General features: G+C 36.3%; 1 protein-coding gene across 2 annotated transcripts in view; it reads left to right on the top strand.

Annotated features, from left to right (window-relative positions):
- LOC141496006 (uncharacterized) overlaps positions 1-20,763 on the top strand; it is a 30,129-nt gene extending 9,366 nt beyond the window's left edge. For both annotated transcript variants that reach the window (XM_074198008.1, XM_074197999.1), the window contains exons 4-6: positions 2,749-2,875; positions 3,372-3,467; positions 8,920-20,763. In XM_074198008.1, the coding sequence (XP_074054109.1) occupies positions 2,749-2,875; positions 3,372-3,467; positions 8,920-10,433 (1,737 nt within the window). In that variant the 3' untranslated portion in view covers positions 10,434-20,763. The remainder of the gene's footprint in view (positions 1-2,748; positions 2,876-3,371; positions 3,468-8,919) is intronic.
- Positions 20,764-21,127: the final 364 nt, after the last annotated feature.

Here is a 21,127-nt window from a genome sequence, read left to right as displayed (position 1 = left end):
CTAGAAGAGAGCATAGTAACTCAGGTAAGACATAACCTACAACTGGAACAGCAATTATTTAAAAAGTGAACAAGATAAATAAACCCCAGAAATGACATCATCATGATGAAAAGACACAGGGATCCCAGGAAGCACCTTAGTTTTCAAACATCTAACTTAGTATCCATGGAAGTGGTGCCACTAACACAGCAATCTGAATATGCTATAGGAGGAAATGGGAAATAAAACCAGCCAGTCTAGACTTATATTTGTAATAACTTAGGTTTACATAGTAGGAGTGTAGGCAAAATAAGTAGTCAGTGGGTAACTTTCTACATTCCAGGAAAATGGATTCAAATTGGGCCACTGATAGCTTTTTATGGAGTGATATAAGAGTAACACAGAGTGTACCTTGGCTTATTTTGTTTCTCATCCATCATCATAAGCACCAAAAAGCTACTTTATAGCCATAATACACAATGCTTTAAATTTCTTCCCCTCTAGAAACAGTGTGGAATAGAACAAACTGGACATGGTTATTAGAAGAACTTGGTTTTCAGGAGAACAATTTTATAACAATATTATAAATAACAGTCATTATAAAGAATAAAATTATGATTAAGTCAAGAAACTGACTACTACTTTTATCAGAGAAAGTTCCTCAGTAAATGAATAGATCATTCACATTCCCCAGCTCCATGTTATCATGTCTCTCTTTCAAGGAGAATTCCACTGTTAGTAAAGCTGTAAAATATCTCAGGGGCAACACTGATCCATTGTCTATTGGACAACTTTGAAAGACTTAGAAACTATAATCAACACGATGACCATCAATAATTCTAATGTTGAAACATGCTATCCACCTCCTGATAGAGAAGTGACAGAGACATTTGGTCAGGCCTGATGCTGGAATGTGTTTTTGCTTGCATAAGCATGTTTATACCAGGGGTTTGGTTTGATTTTACTTTTTTACTTCCTTAGTAGGAGAGAGAGAAGAGGAGCAAGGAGAGAATATGGATTTGAAAATAAAATTTATTTAGAAAATGTTTTTAAAGTATCTGGTTTTTAAGTCTTTCTTCTGGCACATTTTAACTGTATTTAATCCATGACAAGTCATCTAGGAATAAGCAAGATAAAACAACAATTCCAACAGAAAGAGGTAAATTTCATATTTGAGCATCACTAAACTTTTCTGTGATGAGACCCATGACTGAATACTATGGAAAGATATAATTTATTTAAAAGATTTTAGGATGGTAAAGGGGTGGAGTAAGGTAACAGCACTGTACACTAAGAAGAAATCATCACATAAAGAAATATAGGAACCAGAGGGGTTTGTAGGAACAGTATCCTAACCCTTCCTCCCATGTTATGCTCATTTTTTCCTTGAAAGGTAGTAAGATTATTCTTGATTCTTAGTTCAGGGACTCAAGCCTAGGCCATTGAAATTACTTCCTAATCACCTGAAAAACAAGCAGGAAGAACTTCAGGGTGGTTCTGTTGCTTGATTGGTGAATCACAGTGGGCAGCTCAAGATGTCCTCAATGCCTGTCCATGTTGAATATCCTTCTTCTGCTATGACTGTACATATCTGTTTTTGTTAAATGTTCAATGACATATGTGTGGCTTATTTTGTTCCTTTAGGTGGTTTTTTATCTATACAAGTCTTTCATGTGGTTTTGTAGATTGATCCCAAAATATTTTATGAATTTTGTTATTTGTAATAACATTTCCACTTTTATTATTGCTTCTTGGATTTTGTTCCAATATCAAACCAAAATTATCAGTACTGACCTGAGTCAAACCAAGTCCTGAACATGAAGAGTAACATGGGAGAGAACATTGGGTAAAGGTAAACAAAAACAGATCGGTGTTACCACTCAGATATTTTATAGACTACACCAACAGTGGAATAGAGGCATGATGATGTGGAGTTGAGGTATTTGCACTTATTCAAGCTCTCTTTCTCTGCTAAAAGTATCAGTCAGTTTCTTGACTTATTCTTTATAAGTTAAAATATTAAATTTCTCCAAGGGGAAATTCTATTCTTGATCTAATAGGGAGGTACTGATTACCAGACTGGAAATGATAGGGGGATTCCCTGATTCTAATTTATTTAGGGTTTTTTGCAATGCAAAGGGGTTAGGTGACTTGCCCAAGGTCATATAGCTAGTTATTTATTAAGTGTCTGAAGTTGAATTTGAACTCAGGTCCTTCTGACTCTAGGGCTGGCATTCTATCCACTGCTCTACCTAGCTGCCCTACTGATTCTAAATTTTTCCCCAGTTTATAATGATTATTATCCCTGCCCCTGGCCTACCATTACCACATCCCTCCAAATCACTGTGTGCTAATGAAAGTAAAATAATTAATAGTTCTGAGAGAATCCAAGGATCATCTTGTTTAAAGAAGAAAACATTTTTATTTTCTCATCCATTTGTGGCCTGGCTTCTGAGTAAACACTGTCCAAAATGTGTTTATTAGGACCAAGAAAATTATCTAATTAAAGTAGTGCAATTTTTTGAAGAATAAAGCACATTCACTGAGCAGCAATTCATAAGGTTCACCTGAAAGTTTGAAAGTAAGATTATTTTTTACATAGAGACTGGCATAAAATGAGGTACAAAGCCTATAGATAGATTTACAAGAAATTTCTTAATGTGATGTAATCTAAACTCTGACAGCTCTAAGACCTATTACCTGTGTGTTGTGCCAATTCTGCTTCTCCCTTGATGCTCTTCAATGAGCATAAATGTTTGGATATTTCAGAAATCCCTGACATTCCAGGATGTTGCTGTGGAGTTCACCCAGGAGGAATGGGGGCTTTTGGAGCCAGCTCAGAAGGACCTGTTCAGGGAAGTGATGCTGGAAAACTATGAGAATTTTGTCTCCCTTGGTAAGGATGGCTTCTTTCTCATGAATCATCTGGTCAGAGAGTTGATTTTGTAATCTCACTTTCTCAAGGCTGTTGGAAATCAGAAATGCTCAGCCAAGTTTTGACCTGGTGTTTATGATGTGAAGAGATTTCTAAAGGTTTTGCTGTAAACAGTCACTGTGTTTCTGCTCCCTCTAAATCAGCAGTTTTACTGGACTGTCCTACAGATGCAACTTCTCTTCCATCTGCTTATCCTGGTCAAAATTTTGAATTAGATTTCTGAAAACAAAAATATTTCTATTGTCTCAACATAGAGTGTGTCAGAATGAACTCGTTTTCTTTGAACCCAAATCAAACCCTGTTAGTTATTCCATACACTTTCATAAGAACACAAAAAAGAGCTTCCTTCTCAGGCCTTTTATAGTATGCCCTATTCCCTAAAGCTAAAGAGTCTTAGATGGAATTCTGAGATGTCTATCTGTTTATAGCTTTTTCTAATTGTTACCCCCATGTTCAGGACTTCCAGTTTCCAAACCAGATGTGACCTCTTACTTGGAAAGAAAGGAAACATTCAGAATTCCAGAGGGAGAAGTCCCAAGAGGCACTTACCTTGGTGAGTGAATAAAAACCAGGCCAGTGGGGGTGATTGTGAATCAGTAGAGGGGGTATTACTTTTGATGTTTTAGGCTGGGTCCTTTCCTTAAGGTCCTTAAATCCTATTGAGAAGGGTTGTGGCTTTCCCTTTTGAATTACTTATAACTTTGTCTTTCAGTTCAGGAGGTAAGTCTCCTGATCTCCTTTTCTTCATGTTTCCCTATATTCTCAGAGAAAGAATTTTTCTTTTTCTTATTTTTTTTTCCTGGAGTACTAGAACTGTATTTAGTAAGGCCTGGGTCTGAATTCTGCCTTAGATTCTTACCCTAAACAAATCAGTCTCTCTGAGCCTCAATTTCCATATCTGTAAAGTGAGAAGTTTGCACTTGATGATCTCAGATGTATCTTCCACCTCTGCAACAGTGATCTGTAAATCCTGCTACCATGCTCTGGATCTTATTCTTTCTTGCTCCTCCCTGCAATTATTTTTTTTTGTCTTCTTGTGTTCTTGTTCTTCTGTCTTCAAAGATTCTTTTTCTTTAGTCTAGGTAAATCTGACCTTAGTTTGAAAGAATTCAGTCTTTGCTTTCTTCCTATTGCCTATTTTAGCTCCCTTCTCATTCTTCTGCCAAATCCCACAAAGATGAGTGTGTCTCTGTCTTTATTTCCTCTGGCCACATTTTGCTTCCTTTTCCCATCTCTGGAAAATAGCATTTAAAGTTGCCATAGATTTCTGTGACACTTTCAGGGGTTTACATATCTAAGGCATTTTATGGTTTGCAAAATGGTTTTCTGTCCTGAAGGTAGGCAGTGAAAATAATACCATCCCTATTATTTAAATTTTTATTTTATTTTATTTGTTATTTTTTCCATTACATGCAAAGGTAGTTTGCAACATTCATCCATTTGCAATCATATGAGTTCCACCCTTTTCTACCACCTCCCTTCCTTCTCCCTTTCCCATAGCATCAAGCAATCTGATAAAGGTTGTACATGTAACAAACGTGTTTAACATAGTTTCATATTAGTCATATTGTGAAAAAGGAGTTAAGTCTAAGGGGGGGGAAGCATGAGAAAGAAAGAAAAAACATAAAAGAAATTTTTTAAAGTAAATATAATATGCTTTGTTTTTTTCTGGATATGGATGTCATTTTCCATAACAGGACTCTCAGGATTGTCAGTGAACTGCTGAGAGGAACTGGGTCCATCATTGTGGATCCATCTCACAGTGTTGCTGTTAATGTGCATAATGTTCTCCTGGTTCTGCTCACTTCACTCAACATCAGTTCATACAAGTCTTCCCATGCTTTTCTAAGTCCAATCACTTTTGATTTCTTACAGAACAATCATACACCATAACATTCATATACCATAACTTTAATTTAGTTGTTTTCCAATTGATGGACATTCCCTCAATTTTCAATTCTTTACCACTACAAAAAGAGATGCTATAAATGTTCTTATACATGTGGGTCTTTTCCCCCCCTTTTTGTTTTACAAGGCAATGGGGCTAAGTAAGTATTAAGTGTCTGAGACCTGATTTGAACTCAGGTCTTCCTGACTCAAGGGTCAGTGCTTTATCCACTGGGTCATCTAACTGCCCCATATCCTGTTTTTTATCTTTTCTTTGGAATTTAGACCTAGTAATAGTATTGCTGTATCAGGGGATTGCACAGTTTTATTGCCCTTTGGGTATACTACCCCCATTTTATTGAAAAGGACCATGGAGAGACTCAGTGAAGTTTTTCACTTATTTGTGATCACTTGGCTAGTTATATCAGAGATTCAACTCAAAGACCTCAGTCTCTAAATCCACCACTTAATCTCCTCTACCACACTAGATTCTCTTTCTTTTGCCTAAATTGAAATATGTTTTGCAAATTTTCGTCACTTTTGCTCCTGTTTATAACTTTGCTAAGCTAAGTTATTGTGGAAGCAATTCTTTGTTGTATACAAATTGGACTAGAAGTACTCTTCAAACTCTGAGATCTTCTGATAGCCTCCTGTACTCCACCTTGGTTAGACCACATCTGGTCAGCAATATGTAATTGTGTTTCATGGTTTATGGAAGAATTAGACAAAATGGATAATTATCAGTAAGGTGACCAGAGTGGTGAGAAGACCGGTTATAGCAATAAGGTATGTTTGACATGAAGAAGAGAAGATTCTGTAAAGGGGGGTGATGGTTATCTCTAAGTTTTTATTGTTTTTATTGTATTGTTTATATTAGGGCTGTCCAAAATACCTCCCTCAGTGTGATTTTTATATGGCCCCTGAGGATTTACTAGATGCTTTAGTAAATGAAACCAAGCTGCTTCAGAGCTCTCACTAAAATGGCAAATCAAAAGATATTGTCTATTGTTTCAATAAAAAATTTTAAAAGTAAATTTAGACAGCCCTAGTATATATTATAGATTTTCTGTTTTTATGACCAATTTAACAAGTAAACATTTTCCTATATAAAGAATAGAAAATAGTATTTTATTAGAACTCCTATCATGTACATTTTCGTGTACATGCAGTACTCCTAATGTTATTTTCATGACAACTCCTATCATCTTAGTATTAATATTGCCCTGCTTTTGTCTCCTTTAAATTTACTGTTTTCTCTCCAAAATTGTGATAGAAATCTCCTTCCTTGATTGTCTAATTTATGATAGGACTTTTTATATCTGGTCATATGATTTTGAGTTTACTGTGGTTTTTAGTATGAGATATCAGTTCAAAATGAATTCTGCCATGCTCTTTCTAGTTTTCCTGATAGTTTTTTTCTCAAATAGTCATTACTCAAGTAGTTGATTCTCAAGTAGTAATTTTTCAAATGTAATGCTGCCACACTGATTCTGGGCCTTGTGTTCATGTTCTTTCCTTTGAATAGCTTTTGTATTTTTAACTAGTACCATGTACTTTTTATGATCTCTGCTTTGTAGAATAATTTGAGTTCTGTTATAACAAAATTTACTTCCTTCCTACCTTTTTAATTATTTCTTTTGGGTTTTTCAATTTCTCTTTTTCAAATGAATTTGATTATTATTTGTTCTGCTTTTATAAAGTGACCCATTGATAATTTGATGGTTTTACATTGATTTAGATAAGATTGTCCTTTTTATTCGTTTGATACAACCCAACCATAAGTGAACGATCTCTTTCCAATTATGTAAGATAGTTTTATCTTAGTATTTGGGGAGCTATCCTTTGGAAGATTGACTCAACTCATTCTTCTTGCTCCCAGAGGGGCAGCTATATGGTGCATTCGATAGAGCACTGACTGTGAATTCAGAAGGACTAGAAGACACTTGATTCTTGGTAGCTGTGTGACCTTGGGCAAGTCACTTAACCCTGATTGCTTCCTATCCAGGGTCATCTGTAGTCATCCTGATTCATAGCTGGCCACTGGACCAAGATGTCTCTGGAGGAGAAAGTAAGGCTGGTGACTTAGCACAGCATTCCTTCACTCAGATCCAGTTCACATGATTGTCATGGCATCCCCTCCCTGATGTCATGGTCCTCTTCAAAAATGAAGGACAGGGGGCGGCTAGGTGGCACAGTGGATAAAAGCACCAGCCCTGGAGTTAGGAGTACCTGGGTTCAAATCCGGTCTCAGACACTTAATAATTACCTAGCTGTGTGGCCTTGGGCAAGCTACTTAACCCCATTTGCCTTGCAAAAACCTAAAAAAAAAAATGAAGGACGGGGGCGGCTAGGTGGCGCAGTGGATAGAGCACTGGTCCTAGAGTCAGAAGTACCTGAGTTCAAATTTGGCCTCAGACACTTAATAATTACCTAGCTGTGTGGCCTTGGGCAAGCCACTTAACCCCATTGCCTTGCAAAAAACCTAAAAAAATAAATGAAGGACAACCATTATATCTAGTAGCAATGAATAGAAATTGTAAAGAGTCAGGTTTAGGATTAATCTAAACAAAAATGGTCCAAAATGGGGAAGGACTACTTTAAGAGATAATAAGTTTCTCCCTAAGTAGAAGTCAATAGGCAGAAGCTAGGTGATCATTTGTCAGCAATACTATGATCTTGTACATGTCAATAATACTTGGTCATGTACAAGGTTTTTGATTAGTGGAGAAAAAACTTCCTACCAATCAACTTTCCAGAAATGATGGGTTTGGAGGAGGATTGTTGGACCTTTGGAGGAGGTCAAATATTTACTAAGGGAGGTAGGTGTGGAGATTTATAAACAAATGGGAACTGTACTAGAAGGCTTCTTGAGAGACCTTTAAATATTAGATTCTTTTCTCATTCTTGAGATACTTCTAGCCCTGGTCCTCCTTTTCATGGGGAGTTCTTTCCTGAAACTTCAATTTTAGAAGGTAGCTGATAGGAGAATAGCTTAGAAAGGGGAAAGACTTGCTTTTTAAAAAATCATAATCAGAATAAGATCATGAGCCTTTATTCCCTGATCAATCTTACTAATATTGTTGTGGCCATTTATGGTCAACTTTCACAGATTTTCGAATATGGCCTACTTGCTTAACCAAGGATCCACATTGCTCCATTTATTCAATATTTATTTTCAACATATTTATATTTATTTATATTTTTTCCAGTTAGATTTCTTTTTTTAGTTTTTTTAGTTAGTTTTTTTTTTTTGCAAGGTATTGGGGTTAAGTGGCTTGCCCAAGGCCACACAACTCTGTAATTATTAAGTGTCTTGAGGCCGGATTTGAACTCAGGTACTCCTGACTCTAAGGCCAGTGCTCTATCCACTGCGCCACCTAGCTGCCCAGTTCCAGTTAGATTTCAAATTATTTGTCTTGGCTCACTCATCTAAATTCTTAATACAGTCTGTCAAGTATCTTTTATCCTTTTTGTCATCATTAAATAGATGATTACTCTCTATGATGTATTCCAAGATGTCATTAAAGTTGTTGCATAGGATTGGGCAGTCACTAAGATATAAAACTCAAGAATATAATCCAGTTTGATAAAACCCTTTATTCAAGACTTTTTTAGTACTATTTTTAAGAGGCTACAAACTCAGCTTGACTATATAATGTGCCAGTGTACATATATCTTAATTATGTTCATAAAGATGTTGAAAGACTTTTTTCCAGTGAATTACTTAAATAGATATCAGTTACCTAAGTTCCTCAAACATTTGTTCACAAAACTTATTATTAATGATTCTGAGTCTTAGGGATCAATATTTTTCTTCTCTAAACACTCAAAAATAGATGCTGGAATTTTGCCAGAGACTTGCTTCAGGTTTAGTTTTCCAGATACATTTTTCTGATAATTCCAACACTTTTCAAATCTTTGGTGAATAGATGTCTTTTTCCTTGTCTTTTTTACTTAACTTTCTCTTCATCTACCTTGGATTTAGGTTTCTTCCTAGGAATGATCTCCCTATTCCTGATCATTCTTCATTTTCTTTGATGAAGGCCATAATCAAGAATTTAGAGTAAAGCAATTTTCTTTCATAACAGCATTGAATATTGACATCTTTTTTTCCCCAGATTTTCTTCATGAATATAATATATTTGGACGAAAATATAGTCTGGGGACAATTCTCATCCCATGGCAGAGAATTCCTTTAGGAAAATATCTCCATAACTACGATACACTTGGCAAGAGCTTCAAACATTTTTCAGATCTCATTGAACAGAATAGAATTTCTATAGGAGAAAATCTTTATACTTACAATAAATGCAAGAAGCCCTTCATTTACCACTCAAATGGTATTCATTACAATGGAATATTTAATCAACAAAAGCATCCTAAATGTGATGAATTTGGTGAAGCTTTTAGCATCAATTCATGCCTACTGGTACATCAAAGAATTCATACTCCATTGAAATCATTCGAATATAATGAATGTGAGAAATCCTTCAGTCCAAAGGGAAATCTCTTTTCACATAAGAGAATTCACAATGAAGAAAAACCCTACAAATATAATGGCTATGGAAAAGTCTTCAACAACAATCAAAAGCTATCTCCACATCAAAGAAGCCATATTGGAGAAAAATATAATTATAATGAGTGTGAGAAGATTTTCATGCAAAGTTCATCCCTTATTCAGCGTCAAACCATTTATAATGAAGGGAAAGCCTGTACTTGCAATCAATGTGGAAAAATTTTTAGCAATAATAACTATCTTATTCAGCATCAAAGAATACATACTGAAGAAAAGCCCTATAAATGCAATGAATGTGGGAAAGCCTTCATTGATAGTCAGAATCTATCACAACATCAAAGAACCCATACTGGAGAGAAGCCCTATAAATGTAATGAATGTGGAAAGGTCTTCATCAATAATAGAAACTTATCACGGCATCAAAGAATACATAGTGGGGAGAAGCCCTATAAATGTAATGAATGTGGAAAAGCCTTCTGTACCACTTCTCGTCTTGATGTACATAAGGTAATTCATCCTGGAGAAAGACTCTTTGAATGTAATGAATGTGGGAAAGGCTTCAGATTCAGGTCTGCCTTTATGAAGCACCTGAGAAGTCATACAGGAGAGAAACCCTATGAATGTAATGAATGTGGGAAAGCCTTCAGCTGGAAGGGAAACCTCAATACACATAAGAGAATTCATACTGGGGAAAAACCATATTTATGTAATGAATGTGGTAAAGCCTTCAGCAATAATGAAAGCCTAACACGACATCAAAGAATTCATACTGGAGAAAGACCTTACAAGTGTAATGAATGTGGGAAAAGCTTCAGGCAAAGTTCATCTCTTATGCAGCATCATAGAATTCATACTGGAGAGAAACCTTACAAATGTAATGAATGTGGAAAAGCCTTCAATAATAGTCAAAACCTAACAAGACATCAAAGAATTCATACTGGAGAGAGACCCTTTGAATGTAATGAATGTGGGGAAGGCTTCAGATTCAGCTCAAGTCTTATGAAACATAAGAGTAGTCATATTGGAGACAAACCTTATAATAATAATAATAATGAATGTGGGATAAATTTTAGCCAGAAGGGAAACTTTAGTACACTTGAGAATTCATATAGGTGACATTCCCAACTTACCCCCTCCCTTTGAATCTAATGAATGTGGGAAAACCTTTCATCAGAGAGGACACCTTAAGAAAATTAAGACTAAAACTTATATTAATATTAAGGAAAAAACCTTTTTAGTGTAATGAGTGTCAAAAGCTTTCAAATGGTATGGAAACATAGTTCTCCTGCCTAGACATAGACAATAGGAGCTAGAAACTTGTTGAATGTAAGAAATGTGAGAAAAGTTTCATGAGGAAGCCACACTTGGTGCACATTAGAGTTTTCTTCCTGATTACAAAGACATTCAGGGTAATGAATGAGGGAAGACTTTCAGAATAGAGAACTGGAGGACTTTAATAATACTGGAGAGAGAAATCTTTTTAATGTAATGAACATGTAGTCTGGGTCAAACTTTTACTACATTTAAGGGAATTATTACTGTACAGTACTTTAATGTGCGTAAGTTTCAGCTGATGGGAACACCTTTCAGATAATTTGTACTCATGAGAATCTCCATGAATGTAGTTTAAAGCTCATGAGAGATTTCATACTGGATATTACTTGTGCAGATGTAATCATTTAGGAAAAGTTTTAGAAAATTTTGCAGTCACAGAATTTCAGAATTGGAAGGATCCTCAGAGATCATCTAGTCCAAGCTTTATCTGTAAAATAATCTTGTGTACACAATCAAATAAGTCTTTGTTTTAGGACCTCTAATGAAGGAAAAACTACTGTAACTACTATCTTCTGAGGCAACCAGCTCTGCTTTTTTGGATAATGCTAATCATCAGGAAATTGGTCTTTATGTCAATCCCATATTTGCCTCTTTAATTTCCACCTCATTTCTCCTAGTTTTACCAATTTTAGCCAGACTGGATCCCATTTCCCTTCAACAGTCTATAAAATGCTTGAAGTGTACTTTTATGACCCCATCAGGTCTTCTCATCTTCCATGATTCCATATCCATTTCCTTCAACTCATCTTCAAATGACATGAACTAGCTGCCCATCACCATGCTGGTTGCCCTTCTTTATACTATTCCTAAAATGGAGTGCCCAGAAGTGATAAATGCAGCAAGATTCTCATCTCTGTCACTACATCCTATGCCTCTCCTCATGTAGCCCATGGTGAAATGGGCATTTTTGGCTATTCCTTGGCATTGTTGACTCCTATTGAGCTAGTCTTAGAACTTTTTTTTCCTCAGCTGGATGGTTTGTAAAACTTTGTCACCTTTGCTTTGTACTCATTCAGTCAATATTTTGAATCTAAGTATAAGATTTTGCATGCATCCCCTTACATTTCATCTTTTGTTTTTGTCCCAGTGATTTTACAGCAAAAGAAAGACATTTTGAATTCTGATTCAGTGTTCTCTCATGTGAACACTCCCTCATCAGAAAATTCAATTTGATAGGTATTTATTCCCTCTGTGACTTGATCCATATTATTACTAATGTTATATAGCACACATCCCAGCCCTGATCCTCAGACATTCCATTGGGGATCTCCTTCTGTGTTGATATTGAACCACTGACATAGAATTGAATCATAATTAAACACTGGAGAGTTAGGGTATCAGATTTTGCCACCAGCTATACTGTGTTGTTCTTAGGGGGAAAAATGAACAGGCATGATGACCCCTTTCTGGTAATGCACAGCTGAGTCTGTTGTACAGCATGGTCCCTGATGGCATGCAGTTTGCAGTGAGGATCTAGGGCTAAGGGTATAGCAATCTGAAAAAAGCATAAATAACTGATACAAAATGACCCCATGATAAATGTAGTTTATATTGTCCCAAGTAGAAAGGAATCATTACTGAATTGTTGGATTTGTTTTTTAACAAGCATATATTAATCGCCCAGAGTGTCCTAGGTCCTGTGCTAAGCACTTTATGATATTTTATTTTATCCTCCCAACAGTGCTATTATCCCTATTTTACAAATGAAGTCACAGAGGCAGACAAGTGATTTGCCCAGGGTTATACAGGAAGTAAATGTCTGAGGTCAAATTTGAACTCGGAAGTCCGAGGTTCTAGGCACTTCACCACCTAACTGTTCCTTACTTAGTGAGGGAATCAGAGAAAGACTCTTGGAGATTACATGTGCTGAGCCATAGCAATGGGAAGGTCGTTACAAATTTAGTAAGCACTTTCAACAAAGGTTGTGTGGACAGTGATGGCGGGCTAATCCAGAGTGATTTAGCCAGATTATAGGTTGTACATAAGAGGTAACTGTAGAACAGGGGTCTGTTCTAGAAAATTATGCATCACCAGATGGTGTCATTCTCTCCTTTCAGAGTTCATACTCCAGGCTGAAGTTCTGTAAAATCCACTTACTTGATAGAAATTCTATACAACTGGCACTTTTATATTCACAACTTTAGATCAATGATTAACCTGATAGCATGAATCTTCTTAAATTTTTCAAATCACAATAAGATCATCCAGGTTTAAAAAAAGAAAACCTCCAAGTAGTTTATGACTCCATTCCCTTTTTGTATTGCTACTGAAAAATGGTAGCCCTCCCCTTCCTTAAGTTCTTTGGGTTGTGCCATAAAATTTGTGGAATCCCAGTGGACAGATGAAGACCATCTCTTTCTTGTTTGTCTAATAGGAATCTGAAAGTACTCACTGTGTAGTTTTGTCACTTGACATGACCCATTAGACCAAGGCATAGTTTGGTGCTCCAAATATACCTTACTTAACATTGAGGAAAAATTTAGAAACATTGTTTTAAAAGTTCAAGAAACAGTTAATAGGTTGGACTATAGAGTACATAAGGGGGAATAATAGGAAATAAGTCTGGAAAGCAAAGATGGGAGCCACTGAAGACCCATTTTGTTCTGACATATTAAAAACCCTTACATCCCCACTGTGGCTTACTCTAGCAGTTAAACAAGAACATCTAATGATAACCAATGTAAATGAGGGCATCAGAATTTTTAAGTATTTTGGGGGGATGAGTGTGTGATTTCATGTTTTGACTATTATGCAATGGGGAACCTTCCTCAACCATGATACATTGCAATGAAAGAGCATTGAATTTGGAATTTGATGTCCTTGAGTTCAAATTCTGGATCTGATTCTTATTCCCTGGATCACTTAGCTTTTCTGGGCCTCAGTATCTTCTTCAAAAAAATCAGGGTCTTGGTCTAGCAGGTAGAAACCTCCCTTCTACCCATAAAGATCAACAACTCAAGTAATGTTTAGTCTAAGGAGGGTTCAAATAGCTTGCCCTTAAAAAGCTAGTATATATCACAACTTGTACTCTAAGACAGCCCCCAACCCACTATTCCGTAAAAGTTGATGGTTGTCTCATGTTTGTGGTTTACTGTTCATGGAAAAGAAGGATGTGTTCTTTTATTGTAGTGATGCCGAACTGTCCTTACTGTGGCCAGGTCTATATACATTATGAGGAAGGAAGGAAATTTAAGGGAGCAGCTAGGATTTCCTGGAGATAAGACCAGAGCTGCAGTAAGGATAGGCCATATCAGGAGAAGTCTCTATCCCATAGAGCAGTTAGGATGACAAGCCTCTGGTAGGTAGATGATTCTGGCAGGCAATAGCTCCCTGCCGCATAGGCAACCAGAGCATAAAGTTTTCTTTGTTTCTTGCTCAACTGAAATTTTTGCACATGTGTTGTATCTGGTAGACTCCCCTTTCCTCCCACAGATACATTAAACATCCCAGCACAGGGGTCATAGTCCTCAGACCAGTCTGTCTGAGGTATCCAAAATACCCATTTCATGAGCATCATGTCCACAAGGGAAAGGGAGACAAAAAGATAACTTGACCCTCAACTTAATGAGACTTGGGTTAGCATAAACCAGAACTGTCAATATGTATCCTCTGTATTCAATCACTATATTCTTATTCTAAGTAAACTTATTCTTTTATATTCCTTGCTTGTGCCAGGTTATTTGTGCCACTCAGATCCCTAGGCTTAGGATAGTTTTCTGAGCCTGCTATCATGCTTGTTCAGTGTACTTGACCTAAGTCTTAATACCTTTTAGTATTGTTTCATTTACATCATTGAAATTATACTGTTATGTTATTCTTTTAACTCTGCTTTCTTCACTGTGTTACTTGATACAAGTCTTTCTGTGTTTCTCTGAATCCATATTTCTCATTACATTCTTAGAATCCTGTTTAAATCATTTTCCAATTATTGTGCCCATTTCCTCCTCAATTTTTGCTGTTCCATATAATCCTGTGAAAACTCTTTTTGGCACAAATGAGTTCTGAGTGTTTTCTGCATTTGCTTGTGGGCTTTTGTGTATTGGCATTTTCTGCAAATCCATTGATTGAAAAAAAAAGCTGCTGCTGTTACCTTGAGTACTTTGATATGAACGGAGGAACTCTGATACAAACCATTTTTTAGAGATTTCCCAGAGTGAACTAACTTTAAGGCTTTCATATAATGACCTATAGACTAAGACTGATCTTTTTTGTTCATTCCTGAGAGCAAAAACATTTTGTAAGAATCCAGAGTTTGAGTGACCCCATATCTTCCTCTGCAGGAGGCTGGGGTTTAGGAACATTATCTGTGAACTACCCATCCTGACCCCAGAGGCTTCTGCTACAAAGTAGACATTAATGAATATGGGGAATAGCTTCTCCCCAATAAATGCCTTCACAGATAATTCTCAGAATTTCAGGGGGGAAAGATACAAGAAAGTAGAAAAAAGCAAAATATATTTGAGCATGTTTATTAGATCACTTTTGGGAGGACCTCTATTAAGAAGTTTCTCCTAAGAAGCCTTTGGTTATTTACTAAGTTATATCTCTGGACATGGCTTTCATGTAACTTGTGTCTAGGTTTCCTCATATGAGCATAACAGGACCCATAGCTCATTGTTAAAATTCACATAAGGTTTAAAGACAGTGCAGAAACCCAAAAGACTTCCAGGAGATGATAAACAGAAAAAGTATAAATGAACTTGAAATTCTCTAGAAGCAATCCATGGTTTTGCTCTCTCACCAGCTGAGTCTATTTGTCTACCAGGGTCCTGAAGTCTTTCTGAACAGTACATTTGGACCATGCTTTGCATTTGATAAGACTACTGAACTTATGATTACCACTCTTAATATTGGGTGGAATTTCTTGACTATACACAATTCTCTTTAAGACTAATAATGCCAAATTATGGTTTGTCCTCCCATCAAGAGTTTCTGACTTGCACTGTAATGGGATAACTCATCCATTTCATTCCAATTTTCATTGGAGAATGATGAAAGGTAAAAGGAAGAAGTCCATGTTGGTTCGTTGAGTGCTTTGGGACCTCACTAAGGGATATCTCCTCCCTACAGAATCCTTCCTCCCTTGACTTAAGAACCAACTAACTCATTTATCTTGGGGACAACCCAGTCATTAAAATATTCCCTAGGTTAATCACTTCTAAGGTAAAAGAAATTAGAGTTTCTATTTCTATTCAAACTCATAAGGTAAACTTTAATAATATTTTACTTTTGGGTGGACATTGGTGCCCTCATGCAGTCATATGGTACCATCAACCATTCATTTGTTTTCAACATATTATTGTGTTATGGTTTAGGCAAGTGAATTTCTAGATTATATTATATTTCTCAATTAAACTAACATTCACAAAATGGACACGTAGCTTCAAAGGATTCCTGCAAAAAAAATCACCAGACTGAAGATAACATAAGAAAAAATGAGCTAAAAGAAAATGCAGAACCAACACCAGCTATTCCTAGTATAAAAACAATGAGCTAATAAGATGCATCATGTTGGGAAAAACATTTATCAATTACTTGAATTATGGATTTATATCCCCTATAATTAATAATAAATCTTGCCCTTTGTGATAGAGGCCTTAGTTACCTCCTAAAGTTATGCCCCATAGATGAGGCTGCTTTTTCTAGGGTCCTGCCCCACTCAAAAGAGGCTAATTTTTCATTTAATTGGCCTGTGGAATAAGGCTCAGAAGACTGACATCACTTAATGGCAGCCTAACTGTACAAGTCACACAAGGAGTCAAGCTTTTCCTTCGGGCTTTTGACTGGCATAGCCAATACAGAGGCAGATAGGATCACCCAACCGAATCAATGCCACTAGATAGCACAGAAGGCTGGACCTGGAGTTGGGAAGACCTGAATGCAAATCTAGTTTCAGTTGGTAGTAGTGGGACTGTGGGTGAGTCTCTTAACTTCTTCCTCAGTTTCTTCAACTCTAAAATGGAGGTAATAATAGCTCTTGCCTCCTGGGGTGGTTGTGAAGAGCAAGTGAGATATTTGTCAAAGTACTCAGCCCAGTGCCTTTCATTGGTAAACATTTACTAGACAGGCATTGTGCCTAGTTCTGGGGATACAAAAAGAGACAAAAGACAGGTCCTGCTCTCAAGAAGCTCACAATATCCTAGGGTAAGTGCTGGTTCTCTTTACTTCTTGTGTTCTGACTTCATCTCTCTGCCTCTGTTTCTATTTGTATCTCTTCTCCCTCCCCCTTTGTTGAATATTCTTCCCTTTCTGGGGCTAAATAGGTTTCCTTTTGTTCAGATGGGGAGAACTGAGAAGTCAACTGTGAACCACTGAAGCTACTTGAGTCAGACCTAGCCTTGTTCCTTTAGACATTAGCTAATGATAATAGGAAAGTATGATTATTATTAAGACACAGAAAAATTTAATTCTTGTTACCAAAACAGTAAGTCACCTACAAGAACATACATACACACATGTATGTATACATACACACAAATATATGTATACACACACACGTGCTTTAAGAACTTGGAAACGGGCAGCTAGGTGGCATAGTAGATAAAGCACCAGCCCTGGAGTCAGGAGTACCTGGGTTCAAATCCGGTCTCAGACACTTAATAATTACTTAGCTATGTGGCCTTGGGCAAGCCACTTAACCCTGTTTGCCTTGCAAAACCCTAAAAAAAAAACTTGGAAACAAATTCTAACTTGTTTAAAATCTTTCTAAATGAAGCATTTCAGAGAATCGTATGTGCTCATTTGTTAAAAGTATATCAAATTATATCTTCCAACCAGTTTGCAAGGGCAACTGATTAACATTAGAGAAAATGGATATTTAATACCTCCAGTTCAACAAAAATCTTTATGTTATTGGTGATTGGCACTGAAAAAGGACCATGATTTAGTTAAGTGTGGACAAATTCTTCCATGAGGAGCTCCATATAATTCTGTAACTTTCATTTATAACAACCATTCAAACCAAGTACCAAAATAAATTGTTTAGAGCCATATTTTTGAATTGTTATTTTATAGCGTTAAACTAAGATTTTCAAAAATTAAAAAGTATATCAAATCCTATTCCTCTTTCAGAAATATTAAAATTTATATTTATTATCAGAGAAGTGTACGATAGTACAGACAGCCATACTGAGAGTCAGGAAGAAATTGCTTCACAAAATACCTCTGACTGAGTGACCCTAGTCACACTTCCCCCCCATCTTTTGCCCTATTCAAGTCTTCAAGGATGACAGCTAAGAGGCTTGATGGATAGAGTGGATAAATCAGTAAGATTTCTGTTCAAATCCTTTCTCAGACACTTTCAGGCTTTATGGCCCCAGGCAAATTATTTACCCTCACTAAGCTTCAGTTTTCTCATCTTTAAAATGAGGATAATAACTCCACCTCCTAGGATGACATGGATAAGATGAATTCATTTGAGTAAAGCACTTTGCAACTCTAAAAGCACTGTTAGAAATGCTCGTGATAAGTTATAGAACAGGCGCAGATCAGCATTACTAGAGTTTCTTCATGATGTTCCTTATATCAATGTACAAAGATATCTGCCTAAATTAACTGGTCATCAACAATGAATTAGATTGTAAGCTCCTTGTGAGTAGGGAATATTTTATTCTTTGTATCACCTGCATGAGTACAGTGTCTGGCCCATTTAATACTTGTCAATTGATGGACAAATCTTCTACCCTTTATTGTTCTTGTCAGTATTTGAAAGGGAGAGCAAAACATTTTTGTACTAATAAATAAGCCTTTAAATATTGCTCATTTCAAGTCAAACACAAGCATTTATCAAGTGCTTATATGTATGTCTTTACTATGCACTGGAGATACAAAGATAAAAAACAGTCACCTTTCATCTTTCTCACATCCTTAAACATTTTCTATTGTGCATATTTTATAATGTTCATGATGTATGCTAGTATTGTATATATATATTTATATATAGAATAAATTATCAAAAATGTTTGCTGATAGGAGTATGTGAACAAAAAAGTTAGGAGGCCACTGTCCTAGGAGATGTCTCGGAACAGCTCCAGACTAGTTTATCTTGGGACAGACACTGAAACTTAATCAGGAATCATCTTTTCTCTTCAACAAGGCATGGATGAATATGTCTATAATCTTGAGAGAGACATAAGCAATCCAAGATTCCAAACAAAGGCTCATTATTCCATGAGTTCATCAAGTGAATTTGAGAAATTTGATTTGTATCATGTGAACATATTCCTAGGCTGCTTCCACAGAGAAGGAATAGTTGTGAGGAGAGGAGAGAGAACCATTGGCTTCTCCCCTTTCTCACCATAGACCAAAGAAAGACTTTACAAACTTCTAAAGTTGGGAAGATATGGCACTTTCCATTGGCATCCTAAAAGGGTCCCCAAACAACAATGAACAGAACTACTTGTATTGACTGAAGAACAAACAAGATACACTGAAGAAAAGCAGCTCAGGACTTTATAAAGAACCCGACAGAAATCTACACCCTACCTATGAGGAACTTCAAGAGGACTCTATAACAGGAGTGCTGTGAGTTATCCTTTGGTTCTCTGTGCTTTCTAAGCTTAGGCCCACTTCCCTGGGAGTCCTCATGCATTTTTGGGAGAACGTGCTTCTGGTTTGGGGAAAATCTTTTGTATTGTGTTCTAAGTATATCATATTAGTATATATGCCTAACTAGAAACAAATAAAGTCTGAATGTGTCATATTCCTTCCTTAATCTATTCCAAAGACTCCCTGTTACCTTCAAAATCAAATATAAAATATTTCACATTTAAAGCCCTCCTTTCAATATATTTTATGACTCTACCTATGAAACACTTTATGAAAAATTAAAAGACATACTTAAATAATCAGATATTAATTGTTCATAGCTGGATCATGACAATCTTAATAAGGACAAGGCTATCTAAATCAATTTACAGATGAAATGCCATACTAGTCAAACTACTAAAGAGTTACTTTATAAAACTAGACAAAAATTTTTTTAAATTCACTTGGAGGAACAAAAATTTGGAAATCTTAAGGGGAATTATAAAAAGAAGTGGAAAGGAAGTGGACATCACTCTACCAACTCTGAAGTTATATGACAAAACAATAATTTAGAATGATTTGGTATGAATTAGAAAAGTTTTATGAAATGGATGAGATAATAAGACTGAAATAATACAACATAATATAGTGTTTGATAAACCCAAAGATTACAAATGCTCTGGAAATAAAACAATTGAGAATAAGTGCTGGAAAAGCTAGAAAGCAGTTTGACAGAAATTAGGTTTAGAGCAACATCTCATACCATATACAATAATAATCACAAAAATGACACAAAACCTTGATTTTAAAAAGGTCATATTAGAGAATCCGGAAAAGAGACAGTTATCACAATTATGGCAGGATCATTGGTAATAATGTGGAAAATCTTAGTTTTACAAAATTGAAAAACTTTTGCACAATCAATAGTTACAAGGAAACCATTAACTTGGAAAGATCATTGAAGCAAATTTCTCTGCTATAGATCTGATAAGTAATATAACTAATTCAAATATATTTTAAGTTCCATTCCCTAATATATTGGTCAAAGGATACGAACTAGCAGCTCTCAAAATAAGAAATGCAAGCTATCAAAAGCCATGGGAAAATGTTCCAAATCACTAATAACAACAGAAATGTCAATTACAACAACTGACTTTCTGCCTCAAATTCTTCAGATCTAAATCTGTATAGGTGACACTACTCCTACCCCCATCCCATTCCCCCACCTGCCCCCCAAAAAGGATAACCTCAATTGGATAAGTTGTACGATGACAAGCATACTAATGGAGGATAAAATGAGCCAACCATTCTGGAAAGCAATTTCGAACTGGGAGGTAGAAAAAACAAAGATATCTCCATCAAGTTTTCATCAACTCTGCCCCTACTGCAGGCACAAAGCATGGAGTGATTGTAGAAATGAAGAGAGTCTCATGCAAACTTGAGTCCTAGATTACATTGCTGCTTCATTTGACTCTCCAAGAAATAGGACTATTGTTTCTTTAAGAACCAATTAGTGAGGGGCAGTTAGGTGGCATAGTGGATGAAGCATTGGCCTTGGAGTCAGGACTACCTGGGTTCAAATCCGGTCTCAGACACTTAATAATTACCTAGCTGTGTGGCCTTGGGCAAGCCACTTAACTCCATTTGCCTTGCAAAAACCTAAAAAAGAAAAAAACCAATTAGTGTTGGGAAAATAGCAATATGTTAGCCAGCCATCTGCTTTATCAAGCCAACTTGTAAGTGCCAGACTGTAACTGCTGGCTACTTGAATTCGGTTCTGCCTATGAGGAATCCAAGGGTGGTAATGAAACAAAAAGATTGGGTCCAGTGTTGGGACTTTACGCAGATTTAGTTTCTGTTACAATCATAATTCTCCATATCTTGTCAATTTACATCTCCACCCAATTTCTTTCTGTTACTTTCACAATTCTCTTCATCTTTCCCCTGCA

Source organism: Macrotis lagotis, chromosome 1, assembly GCF_037893015.1.
Source record: "Macrotis lagotis isolate mMagLag1 chromosome 1, bilby.v1.9.chrom.fasta, whole genome shotgun sequence".
Taxonomy (NCBI): domain Eukaryota; kingdom Metazoa; phylum Chordata; class Mammalia; order Peramelemorphia; family Peramelidae; genus Macrotis; species Macrotis lagotis.
Note: the sequence above shows the minus strand (reverse complement) of the source record. Positions and strands in the feature narration are given on the sequence as shown.